This window comes from Mastomys coucha, unplaced genomic scaffold, assembly GCF_008632895.1.
Source record: "Mastomys coucha isolate ucsf_1 unplaced genomic scaffold, UCSF_Mcou_1 pScaffold21, whole genome shotgun sequence".
NCBI classification, from domain to species: Eukaryota; Metazoa; Chordata; class Mammalia; order Rodentia; family Muridae; genus Mastomys; species Mastomys coucha.
In genome coordinates, this window is record NW_022196904.1 from 172,707,514 (window position 1) to 172,723,691 (window position 16,178).

Here is a 16,178-nt window from a genome sequence, read left to right on the forward strand (position 1 = left end):
TTTAAGTGTAGAAAATATGAAGAAGGGTTTGGAATGTAGCTTATTAGTGGTATACCTTCCTAGGTATACCATAAATATAAAACATATGAGAGTTTTGAAAATATGATAGCCTGGCTTTGCAATCTAATTACATATTCTTTGTTGAACTGAGGTACACAACAGACTTGAAAGTAAGTGACAGTTTTCACCAGAATGCCCTCTCTTTACAATATAAATAGCATCTGATACAGTTCATACTACACAAACAGTTATTTGGAAATACACATAATAATTTCTTCTTTTTTCTGTTTTTGTGTAGAGAGGATTCAGCAGAGGCACCTGTAGTTGATTCTAACCGTCAATCAAAGTCTCCACTGGAGAAGTTTATGGTCAAACTGTGCGCTCATCATCAGAAGCAATTCATCCGTGTCCTGAGTGACCTGTACACCGAATCCCAGCCGGGTTCTGAGGGCCTGCAGCCTTTGGATTCCACAGTGATGGATGCCTCCGCTTGCGATTCAGGTTGTGCCCAGCTGAGCAGCAGAGAAAATGAAAAGGATGATTGTCTTGAGGGGAGTTCTCCTGCCTCTGTAAAGTTGTTCTTAGACTCATCTGGTTCTCCTAGCTCCCTGAATGTGACTGAAGAAACCATGAAGGAACCACCTCCTGAGACAGACTCTGTAGATGGGAGAGACAATGCCCTGAGCACTGTCCAGAAAGACCCCTCTGAACCCCCAGATGCTCAACAGAACCCTATAGGCTCTGCAGACAGTCCCACCATGGGATACATCAGTACATTGGACTCTTCCTCTCCTAACTCCCCCCACAGTTCTAAAAGCTTAGAGGGGCAAACCACTGGCCAGGAGCAAGACACAAACATGAAACCCCGTGAGGATGCTGAAGACAGTGCCCCAGTGTCAGTCCAAAGTGTGGCTACAGTGGAAGTGGCGGCTGAGAATACTGAAGAGGGTGGTAGCTGTATTGTTTCTCAAAGAAACTCATTCAAAGCTTTATCAGAAGAGACGTGGGACTCAGGGTTTATGGGAAACTCATCTAGTACTGCAGACAAAGAGAATGCTTTACAGTGTAGCTCAAAAACATCCTTATACCAGGATTTAGAGACAGATGAGCAAGACGCAAGGCCAAAGCAAGAGAACCATCTTCATTCACTAGGTAGAAACAAGGTGAGTTTCCAGACATATCCCAGAGACAAGGGCCATTTTGATCATTCCAAAGGTGGTTGGTTAGCTCCCAGCCCCACGCCAACTGTGCACAGAGCATCCAATGGTCACTCACAAACCAAGATGATGCCGGCCTCCATCAAGACTGCTCGGAAAAGTAAGAGGGCATCAGGGTTGAGGATAAATGATTATGACAACCAGTGTGATGTTGTTTATATCAGCCAACCAATAACAGAATGCCACTTTGAGAATCAGAGATCCATACTGTCTTCTCGGAAAACAGCCCGAAAGAGTACCCGGGGATACTTTGTCAATGGCGATTGCTGTGAGCTGACAACTGTTCGCACGCTGGCCAGAAATTTATGCTCCCAAGAAAAAGGAAGCTGCTCACCAATAGCATCAGAGGCAGTGGTGACTCCCAAGAAGACTCTTTCAGTTCCCACTTCGAAGCACATAGTAGGTGTGCAGCTTCCCACAGTAGATGTGCAGCTTCCCACAGTAGGTGTACAGCTTCCTACAGCAGATGTGCAGCTTCCCACAGTAGGTGTACAACTTCCTACAGCAGATGTACAGCTTTCCTCAGTAGATGCACAACTTCCTACAGCAGATGTTCAGCTTCCCACAGTAGGTGTACAACTTCCTACAGCAGATGTTCAGCTTCCCACAGTAGGTGTACAACTTCCTACAGCAGATGTGCAGCTTGCCACAGTAGGTACACAACTTCCTACAGCAGATGTACAGCTTCCCACCAGAGGTACACAACTTCCTACAATAGATGTCCAGCTTTCCTCAGTAGATGAACAACTTCCTACAGCAGATGTGCAGCTTCCCACAGTGGGTGCACAACTTCCTACAGCAGATGTCCAGCTTCCCACAGTGGGTGCACAACTTCCTACAGCAGATGTCCAGCTTCCCACAGTAGGTGCACAATTTCCTACAGCAGATGTGCAGCTTCCCACAGTGGGTGCACAACTTCCTACAGCAGATGTCCAGCTTCCCACAGTGGGTACACAACTTCCTACAGCAGATGTCCAGCTTCCCACAGTAGGTGCACAACTTCCTGCAGTGGAACAGGTTGTACAGCTTCCCACAGTGGACGTGCAGATTTCCACAGTTGATATGCAGCTTCCCACAGTAGGTGAGCAGCTTCTAGAAGGAGATACCTGTGACGATCCTAAGAAAGAAAGAACCTCCCTTGAGGAAGCAGACGAAGACACATCAGCGAAAGAGCATCAGGAGCCAGAGGTTTGCCTCACCATGAGCGAACAGAATCCTAGCGGCGCCCCTAGGCCAGGAGAGACCACAGCCTCTAGCCCAGCATGTCCGCTGCCTTCTCCCCTCCCTAATGAAGCTATGTCTGATGTGCCAGAAGGCAGCATGGTGGTCTCGCCTCCTACAGAAAGTGTACTGTCTTTGCATGAACAGGACCAGCCACCAGACTCCCTGCTAGGTCCAGAGGAAATGCAGGCACAGGAGTGCCACTTGGTCCTGACAGCTGGAAGCATCCCCTTCACCTCCCGGGAGGACAGCGAAGATCTCCTACGTAGACCTCAGTCTTCTCCTGAAACAGCCATCAGAGAAGAGAGCTCTCCATGCTCAGAAGATGAGAGCTCCGCTGTGGCTTTAGATCCTCCCCTTGGTCTAGAACTGTCTGAGCATGACCAGAGCACCAGCACTGAGGCCGAGACCAGAGACATCCCTGGGGAGACACTGTTGCTAGATGACTCCCTGCCCCTGCTGGAGAGCAGCATTGTCACTGATGAGAACTCAGGGGAGATGGAAGGAGGTGAGACGGCAAGTGGAACAGGACACCTGGAGGCGCGTGACAATGATACAAGATACTCAGCGGAAAATGATCCCAGTGAGCCAAACTCCGACTCACCTGAAGAGAGTGTGGATAAGAAGAAAAAGGCTAGAAAGCTCCCCGAGGCCTCTGATAGGTGCCTAAGAAGTCAGCTTGTAGATTCTTCTTCTACTGACAGGTACCCAGGAAGCCAGGGTTTGGATTCATCCACTGCTTGTTCCGAAATCAAGGTTTCTAAAAACCCTGCTGTAAAGCATTCTAAAAGAGAAGGGGACTCTGGTGGGATGATGTCCGAGGGCCTAGTGAGTGATAGCATCCGTACAGACAATCTGGGGGACACTGAAGACCCTGGTGTCCGTGAGCATTCCTCTGATGAGGAGACCAAGCAGGAGGCTGAAGGAGTCGGTGTCAGTACAAGGCAGACTGTTAAAAACATGCTGGCAAAGGAAGTTAAAAGGGAAGGAGGAGGGACTAACCCAAGCAATGACTCGGCCACTGTTGGCCAGACATTGCCCCAGGACAACCTGGAAACCCACGTCTGGCCCAAGATAGAAGAGAGAGATGCCCATGTGCCCTCAGAAAGCATTCCTTGCAAGAGGGACCCAGAGCAGGTAAAAGAGAACCCGGGACACATTGTCATACAGGATGCAGAGGCCACTGAGGATACCCACCATAAAGATGATGCTGGCCCTGCTCCATGTAGCTCATCTGGGATATCAGCCAGTCAGAGTGGCGGTGCTGCTGGGCCACCAAAATTGGTAACAAGGCCTAAGAGACTGCCTTCTTCTACCTACAACCTGAGACATGCTCATGGTGTGGTTGCCGTGGACACTACGAAAACGACTTCAGAAAAGCAAGTCACACAAGTAAACCCAGCACCAAAGGAAAGTGGAGCCTCTGAGAGTACCGAGCCCTTAGATGAGGAGGATGAGGACACGGTGGTGGAGGAGCAGCCCAAGTTCATGGGATGGTGTGCAGAGGAGGAGAACCAGGAGCTGATCGCCAGCTTCAACGCCCACTACCTAAGAGTTCAGAAGGGCTGGATCCAACTGGAAAAAGAAGCTCAGCCAACAGCAAGAGCGAAGAGCAAGTCTGACAGGCTGAAGGAGATTTGGAAGAGCAAGAAGAGGTCTCGGAAGTGTAGAGGTTCGCTGGAGGTGCAAAAATTTTCTCCTGTTCAGATGCTGTTTATGACAAACTTTAAGCTGTCTAACATCTGTAAGTGGTTCTTAGAGACAACAGAAACTCGATCTCTGGTCATTGTGAAGAAACTAAATACTCGTCTTCCAGGAGACGTCCCCCTTGTTAAACATCCGCTTCAGAAGTACCCTCCTTCCCCCATGTACCCTAGTTCACTACAGGCAGAACGCTTGAAAAAACACTTAAAGAAATTCCCTGGAGCCATTCCTGCTAGGAATAATTGGAAGACACAGAAGCTATGGGCTAAACTACGAGAGAATCCTGACCAAGGAGAGCCAGAGGCCAACAGTGACGTCAGCCTTGGCCCGAGCCGTGAAGATAGTGTGGAGGAAGTCAGGGAAGGTAGACATAGCCATCCTCCCACCACCTTGCCTACTCCAGCCAGCACCCGGATCCTTAGAAAGTATTCCAATATTCGAGGAAAGCTCAGAGCACAGCGCCTGGACAGCTCACTGGGTGGGGCTTTTGAAATGAAGCAGGGCCGCAAGAGCGTGTGCATCAACCCGCTAATGTCCCCAAAGCTCGCCCTCCAGGTGGGTGCAGATGGGTTTCCTGTCAACCCCAAGAGAGCTGAAAGAAGCAAGGGGAGAAGAGGGAAGCAGATGCCGGAAACTTTGCTTAAAATGGAAGGTCAGAACAAGCGCAAAAGAGCAGAAGGCTCCGGTGCTCAAGACAATAAGGACAAGGGGCCAGCAGCAAAAGCCAGCAGAGGCCTTTCTGCCAAGAAGCTAGCTGCAAAGGACAGAGCCAACCAGCTATCCAAGAAGGTGACCTTGAAAGAGAATAAAGTGAGAGTCTGTAGGAAGGGTCCTGGGAGGACCTGCTTATCATCCAGGAAGGACAAGGAGAGTGCAAGCAGAAGACCTGGCCAGCCCGCAGCATCGGCCTCTGAAGCGCTGACAAAGCCCTCAAAACAAAGGGGCGCAAGAGAAGCCTCTTCAAAGCCGCCAAAAGCCAGGAGGAAAAACCGGAAGCTGAGCAGTGGTAGGGGCCGAGCCAGACCCTTGGCAAAAAGCCCAGAGAACCGGACTGCCCCGAGAAAAAGAAAGCTCAAGGCCAAACTGGACTCTTCCCAGGGCAAACGGAGGCGGTTAGAAGCCAAGTGATAGCTGGATAGCTAGTCACTGAGGAGTGGGCCCACGAAAGCAACCTTTCATTTTGCATTAACAGAATCTGTTTTTATAAGCTTCTCAAGCCTTTCACGGTGTAACGGGACGCCAGTTTGAGATGCCAGAAAATGCATCTAAGCTGGGAACGGGAGTTTGAAGAGCTCTTCTCTGGGGCTAAGGGAAGCCGTACGTTATTTTCTGGTTGTTCCTTGGGTTTTAAACTTGGAACCAAGCAGTTTTTGTTTTAAGAAGTACAGTGCCTTATTTATCCTTTTTGTTTAAAAATTTACAAAAGCTAAGAAGCTGATGTATGTGACTAAAGGCTTGTATTTTATACTTGACGCACAAGCACTTGTTCTGTCACTGAGGAGGCCGCCGCCACACATGCACGAGCGAGCGAATGAGGAGCCGTCAGCAGCTGCCTGTGCGCCCCTAGACAGGTGCACCTTGCAGACCGCAGCACAACTCCCTCTCTGTCTTGTTTGGTTTTTATTTGATTGATATTTGAAAGCTGAACCAAATCATTTCTATGGTATGTGGAGAATGCAGGGGATTTATAATTATTATAAAAGATTAATATTTCTGTTACCTTTCTTCCAAAATTCATATTGTTGATCACCCCTTCATCTTTTTCTTTTTAAATCATTTCAGATCATGTTCTCAAATTTGTGTGCCCATGGGACAAAGATGTGCTACACTTTCTTTTGTTGTTGTTTTGTTTTGTTTTGTTTTTTGCCCTAAACTATGTTACTACTAACATGCCAGTCATTTGGCCATTAAGATGAGTGACTCTTGTTTTCATTCTCACACAAAGTACTTCCCTGCGGATCGGAAGTGGAGATGTTCTTTCCGGCAGTGGAAAAGCTTAGCCGTGTGCATGTGCATCTTACGTGCACAAGGTTGCTACCTACAAGTGTCTCCTGGTCCTAGTTTCACAGTAAAGTCCCTCCCTCCCCACTACGCAGTGTATCTGTGAGCTGAGTAGTTAGTGATGGCCGGAATGTTTGAAGTAATTCAGAGTCTCTGTGCATTTCTAATCCAACTTCCACATCAGATTTGGGAAAGGTGTGAGCGTGGCCCTGAAAGACCAGGCAGCTGAAGGAAGCTGCCCAGAATCTTAGTGGAGCTACATCCCCCCCCCCCCCACACACACACACACAGATGAGTGCAGTTCAATGGCACTCTCTGATTCGCGTGTCTTTGCCTGGAGTAGGTGTCTTTTCAAATTGATAGTTCCATTCTTGTGGCTAAACACTTGCAGAGTCGCCCCTCCCCAACCATGTCATTCTGTCCCATGGCTCAGAAATGAGAACCGCAATAATTGAAAGTGATGTTTGCCTTTCCGTGGTGGAGCCTGACACGGCCCCATTGGCTTTACTTGGTGCCTACAACATTGCTCCATTGTAACAGTGTGTACTTGACATTTCCACTGGGCCAGTCAGCAAACCCTGGGTTGCCAAAGCTGACGGAGGCTTTGACATGTTCTGTCACCAGAATAGGCTTGGACAGCTGCTGCCCTGTCCTTCTGATTAAGTTTCTACTTAGGTTGTTTCAGATCTTTTTAGATCAACCCAGATGGGCTTCTTTTATATGCAAATCATGATAAAACAGGCCTTCTACCTATTTTGCTATTGTTAAAGGTTTGCTGCAGATAATGGAAACTTCTGATAATTTGATAGGACTGGAGCATTTGATTCATGAGAAGTTGAAAATTGTGTTGAATTTCACAGATAATGAAAGTCATCAGTTTTGTTTTGTTTTGTTTTGTTTTTGTCACCTCTGTCCCATGAGCCTCCTAGCCCTTTCCCCATTCCCTGTTTTGTTGTTTTTGGTTTTGGTTTTGGTTTATTATCTTTGACCTTGACCATTCACAAGCTACCTATGGTAATGAGACTGCTGAGTATATGCCAGCAGCTCTCTCTCAGCATTAGGTTGCACAGAAGCATTAGTATGTTTTGAATAGGTTCATTTAATCTTAAAAGATGGTTTTAAGGCTTAGAAGAACTTTTGCTATAGTTGTCACTGGATATTGTTGTTGTAGTGACTTAAGCAGCTGAGGCTTGCTCATGTCAGGTGTGCCGATGCCTGTATATATGAGGATCCCTTGGCTACCTGCAGATTTCCTTGTAAGGTGCTTGGGTTGGGTTAGGGGGAGGAGTGAGTGGTAAGTCGGTGGAATGCTTCCAGCTCCCACCAGTTTGTATCTCATTCCATTACTTTTCTGATGGTGTTTTCAATTTTAAAAGTTCACTTCGAGATAGGCTGCACTTGAAGAAGCTCTGTGGAAATGTTTATTAGGCAACCACCTAATGATGACATAAGCATCTTGAAAAGCAACTTATACTTGATAATAGTAAATGCATTTATTTATAGTTATACAGTCCACAAAATTAGCACATTCAAGTTAAGTAATCTCGTTTTTGCTGATATGTTTAGTTAATAGAAGAAAGGAAACAAAAGCAAAACTTGATGATAGCTCTAGGCCTTTCTATGCCCAGAGCATGCTGGGATATCATCCCTCGGCATCTTCAGGTCTGAACTTGACTGCAGCCTCTTTGTTTTCCTCCCTTCCTGTAGCCATTTTCCAGTATGACTTGCCACCATATGCAGTGCACTCTGTCCCACAGTTTTGATGCTAAATCTGAAAGGCATTCTGCTTCTGGCCCTCCCTACACTCAGTAAAGTGGCTGTTACAGGCTGGAGCTGGAATTGATGCCAGAGGACTGGTTTCCCATGTTCAGGAGCTGGAAGATGCCCCCAGAAGCTATTGGAGAAGCTCTGTGTAGCTTCCCTAGAGCACAGCCTTCTTTGGGAGATCCATTTTCTTATTGGGCTCCCTGGGATGGGCCTGCTGTCTTGATGAGGGTTCAGAGTTTCATTCTGACACTTCTTCGGATGTGTTACAGTCTTTCAGTGCATTGGGAAGACCCCAAACCTTTCTCTGTTCTAGGAGCTTCCTGCATAGGAATATTACCTGAGGCTATTGATCCACAGTTGCTAGTCCCTGGAATTCCCTGGTTCTTACTGGTTTTGAAGATCTTCCACTGTTCTTTCTAAACCACACTTGAGCTGTGGGGTTTGCACCTCACCATTCTGTAATGGCTTAGAGAGAAGAGTTCTTCATCCCTTCCCAGGGACCCAGTGTGTCACCCAGCACAGGTGAATTTCTCACCACGCACCTAAGTCATCAGCAAGTATCACTGCAAGACAGATGCTGTAAGCCAAGATTTGGCCTGTTTCCAGCCTTGTGATGGCCTCTGTAGTGAGGGCACAGCTACCACTCATTGATTAGTAGACCTAAGAGTGCTATATGATGCAAACCAGAGATGCCTCAGTGTTGCCATCAGCAAGTCTATGCGTGCCACAATACCAGGAACAGACTGGATAATCCAAGAAGCTTCCCAGTAGCCAGGGAGCTATCTCCATCCCTTTGGTTTCAGATCAGCCAGCTCAGGCCTCCTCTTAACTTAACCGAGCAGTCAAGCATGCAAACTGGGCTGGCGACTCCTGTATAAACTAAGTTTTGTCCGCACATAACCATGCCTTTTTGCTTCCTGATTGTCTATGAAGTAGACTAAATAATTGGAGAAGTGGCCATGAAGCCCACAAAGTCTAAAATAACTAAATTTACATCTTTGAAGAAACCTGCTGACCCCTGCTTGAGAAAATAACCACTTTTAGGGATGAATCTTCTCCTGCCTCCCATCTCGGTTCTGTCCTACGCACACATTTGTGTGCTCTTACTATAAGAGAGGCATGTCATTGAGACAGCTCCCAAGTAAGCTCTGAACAAGGTGCATCTCCTTTTAAATCCTTTACTCCAGGCACACCATGAGGGCACCACAGCCTGCAGACCAGATCCCCAAGCACAGTATCTTTGGATTTCTAAAATTCCGTGGCCTGACCCCTGTCCCACTCCCATAGTTTGTAATCATAGAACTGCCTCTGGCTTTACTTGTTTACTAAAATAAGCCAAGACTGTCTCTGATGAGATTAGCCGGGGTGCTTCCTGTGGACATTTAGTTGTGGGGAAGTCAGACAGCATGGAAACAAAAGTCTAACGACATGCAAAGCGCTGTTCATCATGTGTCACCGTTGATCTGTTTCCAATCACATTTGCAAAGTAATTTTTTTAAAGGCAAGCTAACAATAAAGTGGTAGGTTTTGAACTGCTATAGAAAAGAATGAAAAAATGTTTAACCTGAGTATGACTAGGGAGTTAATCTGTATATCACACTTAGTCAGCTTCCAGGATGTGAGTCCTCCCCCAACCCCAAACTCAAATACAAGTTTTTATTCTGCATTCCAGAATGAGGTTGAGTGTCGTGTCAAAAAATTTTCAAAATGGGGACCTTGTCCCCTAATTAGTGGACAGTGCTAAAGACTGAACTCTGGGAGTAAGCAAGGCAGACATTCTACCACTGAACTGTGTCCCCTACCCAAATTATTTTGAGTTCTTACCTATTGCTCTATATCTTCTAATGGCTGGTTATCCACTGAAATGTTGGAATGCCTAAAATATGAAGTGTCTATACCCAAAACAGTCCTCGCATCCACACAGCAGGTACTTCTACCTACATCCTTCAAGGAAAAGATATTTTTTAAAAAAAAACTTAACACAGCAGAGCTAGGGAACTAGCCTTTTGACACTACTTTCAAAATAATTCCAGTCTTGAAAATTCTGAAGAGTCCTGTCATGTACAAGTGATGCATTGCAGGGGTGGTCAGCTTGTAGCACCCTACTGTTCTGCACCCAGGGGACCACCGATGACAGTGTGCAAGGCTGTCCTCACGCATGCTTTTGTCTTTGGGTTTGAGTCAGTGTCGGACAGTTCCTGGCGTTACCTTCTCCCCACCTAATTGTCCTTTCCCAGGCTTTTCGTGTGTTGGCCTCAGCCTGTCATCTGGCCTGCAGATTGGCAGCAGCACAGGCACGTGACAAGGAGACCCTCAAGTTTTCACACCCGATAGGCCCATCCTGTCTGATAGGGGTGCAGTTGTAAGCCCCTGAAAGCGTAGACCACCTGCCTGAAACAGCGGCCCAGTGCCCGTGGTATGAGAATACACCAGAGGTTGGACGCATGGGTTTTCACTATTTGAACTGGATAAGCAGAAGTAACAGAACCACTGACAGACAGTGGTCCACAACTGCCTAGAATACTCACTGCCTGACCTTCTAGGTCACTGTACTGATCTTTGCAAAAGCCATTATGAAACTGTGTGGGCAGTTAGGCATACTTTTTTTCCACCTAGGCCACCATTGCAACAGTCCTGGGTTTGTGGCATCTTGCATGTCTGTCTCAGCACACAGTAGCCATTGTACATCATTCCTGATAGTGCTTGCAAGGAAGAAAAAGTTTGTCTTTGCTCATTAGATACTTGCTGAAGAGTTGTGGATATACCGTATCGGCTAGGGTAAAGTTTCAAGTATAGTTTTGTAACCTAAGAGTGCAATCGATCATTGTTCTTACACATCACCATGAGTGAACTTGACTGATAGAGACATTCCACCAGCGGTGTTTAACAGACACATGCTGATCTCCGGTGATGGAGCAGCCTCCAGCAGTGCCTCTCACAAAGCGCAGGAACTAGTACTGTTCACACTGATAGCCCTCCATTCTCTCCTGTATGTACGATGTGTGCGGGTTTACAGTTCTCAAGTTTGGTCAGTATCTGTGGAAAGAAGTGACTGGCCTTTGTGTGTTTGAACCCTGAGTCCAGGCCATGCTTTTTACACGAAGAGCATCTTGTCCGTGCACCAGCAGCTTTAGGCCCAGCAAGTCCAAGGCCCTCTAGCCTGCCAGGGAAGCCCAGGCTTGTTCAGGCCTGAAGCAGCTCCTCTTCTGGGGAGCCATTCTTGGCACATTGCCTTTCTTCTCCCCTCCTGCCTATGCCACTGGCCCCCTTCCAGGTGGCGTCTTCTCTGGGACCCTCACCCCCACCCCCAAAGTGCTTCGCTGAACATATCATATGAGAAGAATTTCTCTCCTCATTACTAGATTCTCAGTGTTTAGTGAACCAGGTCTGAATTCATTGCTTACTGTTTCTCCACTCCAGTTGGTACCATAATGTACATCTCATGTTGTGTTGTAGTTAGAGCTGTATGTTGTGCTTGGAAGCATTTGTGGTAAAGATACTACACAAATAAGATTTGCATAATTTTGTATATTTATGCCACAAGTAGGGGGTACCGCTAGAGCCACTGTATCTTAGGGTAATTAATTTCACTTGTGGCTGCTTCTGCATTCTTAGTAGTTCTAGGAGATTGTATTAGTGATTGATTTCAGATATATAGAGTACCTATTTATACACACCACTGTGGAGTTTATTTTACTGTGTAAATAGTGGTATTTTCCTGTTCAAATGCTTCTATACAAAGTATTTATTTTAACAAAAGTAGCTAATTGTCAAAAGGGCTTTCCAAAAACTATTCTTGCCATCTCTTCTCCCAGCTCCCATGCTCAGCTATCAAATGCCTAAACATCACAGTAAAGGCGGGAGGCTGTAACCTTAGAACCCTTACTGCACTTGGGCAGACAGAATATGGATTGGGAACCTTAATGCTGCTCCGGATGCTCCATTCCTGACCAAAGTGGAGCTTGAGGGGGTGTGGCTTTGCCCAGCCTAGCATCCTGGCATCCCCCATAGCCACTTACCTATGCACCATTGATATATTCAACCGTTTTCTTCCATGGTCTGTACATGGAAGTGACCTTGGTTGTAGTCCTGTGGCAAGCAGCCGTATGCCTGTGCAATGAGGAGAAGCCATGGTGGTTGCCAGTGGGAGCTGCTCACCTGGCTCTCAGGATTTATTTACACACCCAGAGGAGACACACCTGACACCTTCTGCATATTGACAAAACTTGGGAACATCTTGGCTTTCCTCCTCTCCCCTTCTTATCAAGCATCTGTGCAGATGTGGCCCCTCCCACCCATCTGTAACCCATGGTTCTAAAATGCATTCAGCTTTGCTTCTGAGGAGTCCTGGTCTGCAATCCAGAACAGCCTTGATGTCATGAAACCAGTACTCTATGGTCATGCATGGCCCCCTTTTCCTGTGCTTCATCCATGGGCACCCCCCATCTGTCACTATGTCACTCTGCTGGGGTGGCTGGGTTGGCCTGCAGCTCCAGGACTCTATTTGCAGTCCAGGTATGTAGGGATTACTGTCATCTATTTGAACTGTAGTTTGCATATTTCCTTATGGCCTCCCTTTGTCTTTTCTGGACAAGGAAGACACGTGAATGGTGATGCTGGAGATTGGTTTCTAGGATGCTGTTTGTAAGCAAATCTGATACTGAGATGAAATGTGAATGGGTAACTAGGAGCCAGGGAACTTAGCACTGAACTAGACAGCCAAGACTTTCTTTCACCTTTGCAGAAAGTAGATTCTGTTCTCATCTAGATGTTCACAAGATGTAATGCTGTAAATAGTTTTCTAAAAAATATTTATTACATGTTCTGTATACAAACTCATATTCTGAGTGATGTTGGTTTGCATTGTATTGTAGAAGATTATATTTTGAATAGTGGACTTCTTTCATAACACAGTTCACTCATGGAGAAAGAAACAAAACCAGCAGGTTGAGAGCTGCTTGGGGCATTTGCTCTGTAATGGACCACCCAATCCAAGCTTTAACCGCCCCCTCTTCTCCCCTGGTTGTGTTACATATATATATATACAGGTGTACAGTGCAGGTCAGTGCTTGGGTCTGCAGAGCAGATTTCCAGGCATCCCTTCTGATGTGTTCCCATAGCAATATGACCCCAGGTGCTGACCAGTCCTGTTGTCTCAGAGGATCGGGTTGGGGGACAGCTCTTGCCATGCCTCTTGCCTTTCCTAAGAGGCTGCTTTACTTGAATCGATGCTTCTGTTTCTTCTGCATGCTCCCATGTCACAAAACTATAGCAGCGTGTGGGAACTCTCCCAACACCAGACACATCAAAAGTGGACATGCCAGTCAAAGGTTAGTGATCTCCCAGGAATTTTACTTTCCAGAACAGATGAGGCAAAGCTCAATTGGCCATAGAATAAATGTAAGGAATTTTTACCAGAGAAACATATGTGGCCTATTATATTCCCCCCCACCCCACCCCCCCACACCCGCTCTGTCTGACTCATCTTTGGAAGCCAGCCTATGTCCTGCCTTTTGCCTCTATGCCTAGACTCGAGATGTCCATGACCTGTAGAGTCTGGCTAGGTCCTTAATGTGCCCAACTCTTGTTGAGCAGCCTTTCCTTGTGACCGTCCTAAGCTTAACGAAAAGGAATACCCCACACCTAGATACCCATTGTTAGAAGTGACGTAGTTTTTTAGACTTTTGGAATATGTCTTTTTTTGTATTTCTGATGGTGTTTGGGATTTTTCACTAGTGTTTTTTAGATTGAAGCGGGTGCATTAAGGTAAACTTTCCACTGCTGGGCCCAAAAGCGTACAGAGGAGAGAACGTGCCCTGCACTGTGGTGCTGGGGAGGTGACTACTTACGGTGAGGGGGGGGGGGGGGGGGGGGGGGGTTCTTGTAGAATGAGATGGGGTTGAAATAGAAATTCTGGCCAGAAGTTTCCTGAGTCTTTGATATTTTGTAATGAAATCCCCCACATTAACCTTGCTTAATCTCAATGTAAGCCTGCTGTTTACCCTCAGGGAACAAGTGGTTTTCAAAATTGAGCTCCTCCAAGGCCCTGGGCCAGTGCCTGTGTGCGCTGGTCCTCTCTGTGATCTCATGGCATTATTTTCCCGTATGCATTATGATAGTTAGAAGTTCAGCCCCACCCTGTATGAAAAGCACAGCCCGGTGCCCTGATTTGAGGGGCCTGGGGGGGGGTCCTAGGAGGTCCATGCAATCTAACTGAACTCAGGTGTGCATTGGATTCTGCTTCTATTAGGCCACAACCCTTCAGAATGAGTTTAGGGCAGGGGCTACGGATCCGGCTCCAGATTCAGGGAGCTGAGTCTCCACCATTCCTTAAGTTCTTACTGGTCCCTTCTGGTGGTGTTGCCAAGGTCAATCTTGTAGGTGTTTGGATGTGCTCCTTTTTGCTGTCTTGTGAGTCGTAGCCAGTGCTCCAGATGCCCAAGGGTGGGGCCTCTGGAGGGTCCAGCCCTCCCTGTCCCCAGCACCTTTCAGACAAGCGAAGTGAGAAGGCTCTGCAAATGGCCACCTGGCCGGACAGCACATGCCTCTTGGGCCTGGATTCCACTGTTAGTGAGTGTAGGAAAATACTGTGTTTTTAATGGATGAAAATTCAATGTATGCTGTGAATTTGTTGGTTTGAAACATTGAAAATTTTTCATTAGACAATGTTTACATACCTCACCTGAAGAACCTTTGAGAGTGTATATATGAAATTTAAAAATATATTAAGTTGCTTTAAAACAGTATGTATAGCTATAAAAGTTGGAGTTATTTTAACTTTGAGTATGTACCGAGTCTCTTAAATATTGAAATCTCGTAGAGTTTCTGGCTTCTGTGTTTTGCTTTTCCTGTTGGACCACATAGATAACTGTTTTTGTTCTTGATAAAGGGGGCCCACACCGAAGTCCAGGCTTGGAAGATTTTCTGGTTTGGTTTTGAGGGGATGGGTGTGGAGCTAGAGGGCGTGTGGGAGGGATCTCTCTAACATTGACATCTGTTCTGTGAGCTTTTCCAAGGCGCTTATTTTATTGCAGCATATTAAAGTTCTTTGATATTAAAGTGTGTTTGTGTAGTCACTGGAGATGGGGGCAGTACAGCACAGTCTCCCGCCTCACTAGCGTGTGGCAGAAAGCAGACTGTGTCAGCCCTGGAGGTGGGCACTACCCTAAACGATTAGTGACACTGAGTTATACCTCACTCGGGACAGAAAATGGAAGCATCGTGGGATTCACTGGACAGGACAGAAAGGTGTCCGTGTTCATCCTGAGGGCAGGGAACAAGCCAGCTAAGTGCTGTCCGCTTCTGTGGCCCAGCTGGGATGCGACAGAAAACAGACCTTGTATTTGCCAAGGCTGCTTCTGTGATCTGACTCGCTGGATCTGCTGGAAGTGATTCTGTTCAAGATCCTGGTTGATCCATGAGACCCATGGAACCAGTTCATCCCCTGGCTGGATATCACAGAATAGTGACTGCCCAGCAGCCCCTGGGTTTGCTTTTACCCTGAAGTTGTAAATTTCCAATCTACAGATGTGTTTATTTAACCCAGAATTTTTAAAAATAATTTAAAACTGTTTTTCATTCCAAAAGTTGGGGTTTCTAGTTTCGTGGAGGAGTGCTGTTTTTTTGTTGTTGTTGTTTATTTTCGTTTTTGTTTTGTTTTTGTTTTGTGGTATTTTGTTTGAAGCTAACAAATTTAGGTCATGGTGAAAACCAGCTAGTACAGGTAGACTGGAAATGCTCATCAGATACCACGGTCTCTAGCAGTGAGTGTTTCCATTTGCCCCTGTTGGCACCTGCTGCTTTAATCAGATGTGGCAATAGAAATGGCCCAAGGAGCACTGACCACTGGCTTACCTCTTTCCCAGACACTTGAGCCTATGACCTACTGGGTCTCACCTTCCCTCATCTAGCATGCTCTCTAGCATGCCCTTCCTCTCCAAATCCCCAGCTATTGCGAAGGCACCAAAGTTACCATACCTGTGCCCTTTCAAGGTGGTCATGTGCCCTTAGGATGGAGCTTTATGACATCACTGCATCCTTAGGTGAGATCAGTTCATGGCTCTGGCATCAGTGGAGGGTAGGGCACATCCTTTTACCTTTGGTGACCTGGCGGGGGGTAGGGGGGGGTGCGAGGGCGTGTCTTAGAAACTTAGATCCTGTTATTCATTTCCTACACGCAGTGTTCTGGTCTGGTGTATGTTGCCCCCTTACTCTACTGGCCTGGGCACAGGGGCCTTCTAGGATTGATTACCTGAGAATACATGCTGC

At 46.7% G+C, this 16,178-nt stretch overlaps 1 protein-coding gene across 11 annotated transcripts in view; it reads left to right on the forward strand.

Moving 5' to 3' along the window:
* Positions 1-14,969, forward strand: part of Lcor (ligand dependent nuclear receptor corepressor) — a 104,754-nt gene extending 89,785 nt beyond the window's left edge. For all 11 annotated transcript variants that reach the window (XM_031390306.1, XM_031390311.1, XM_031390312.1 and 8 more), the window contains one exon: positions 299-14,969. In XM_031390306.1, the coding sequence (XP_031246166.1) occupies positions 299-5,270 (4,972 nt within the window). In that variant the 3' untranslated portion in view covers positions 5,271-14,969. The remainder of the gene's footprint in view (positions 1-298) is intronic.
* Positions 14,970-16,178: the final 1,209 nt, after the last annotated feature.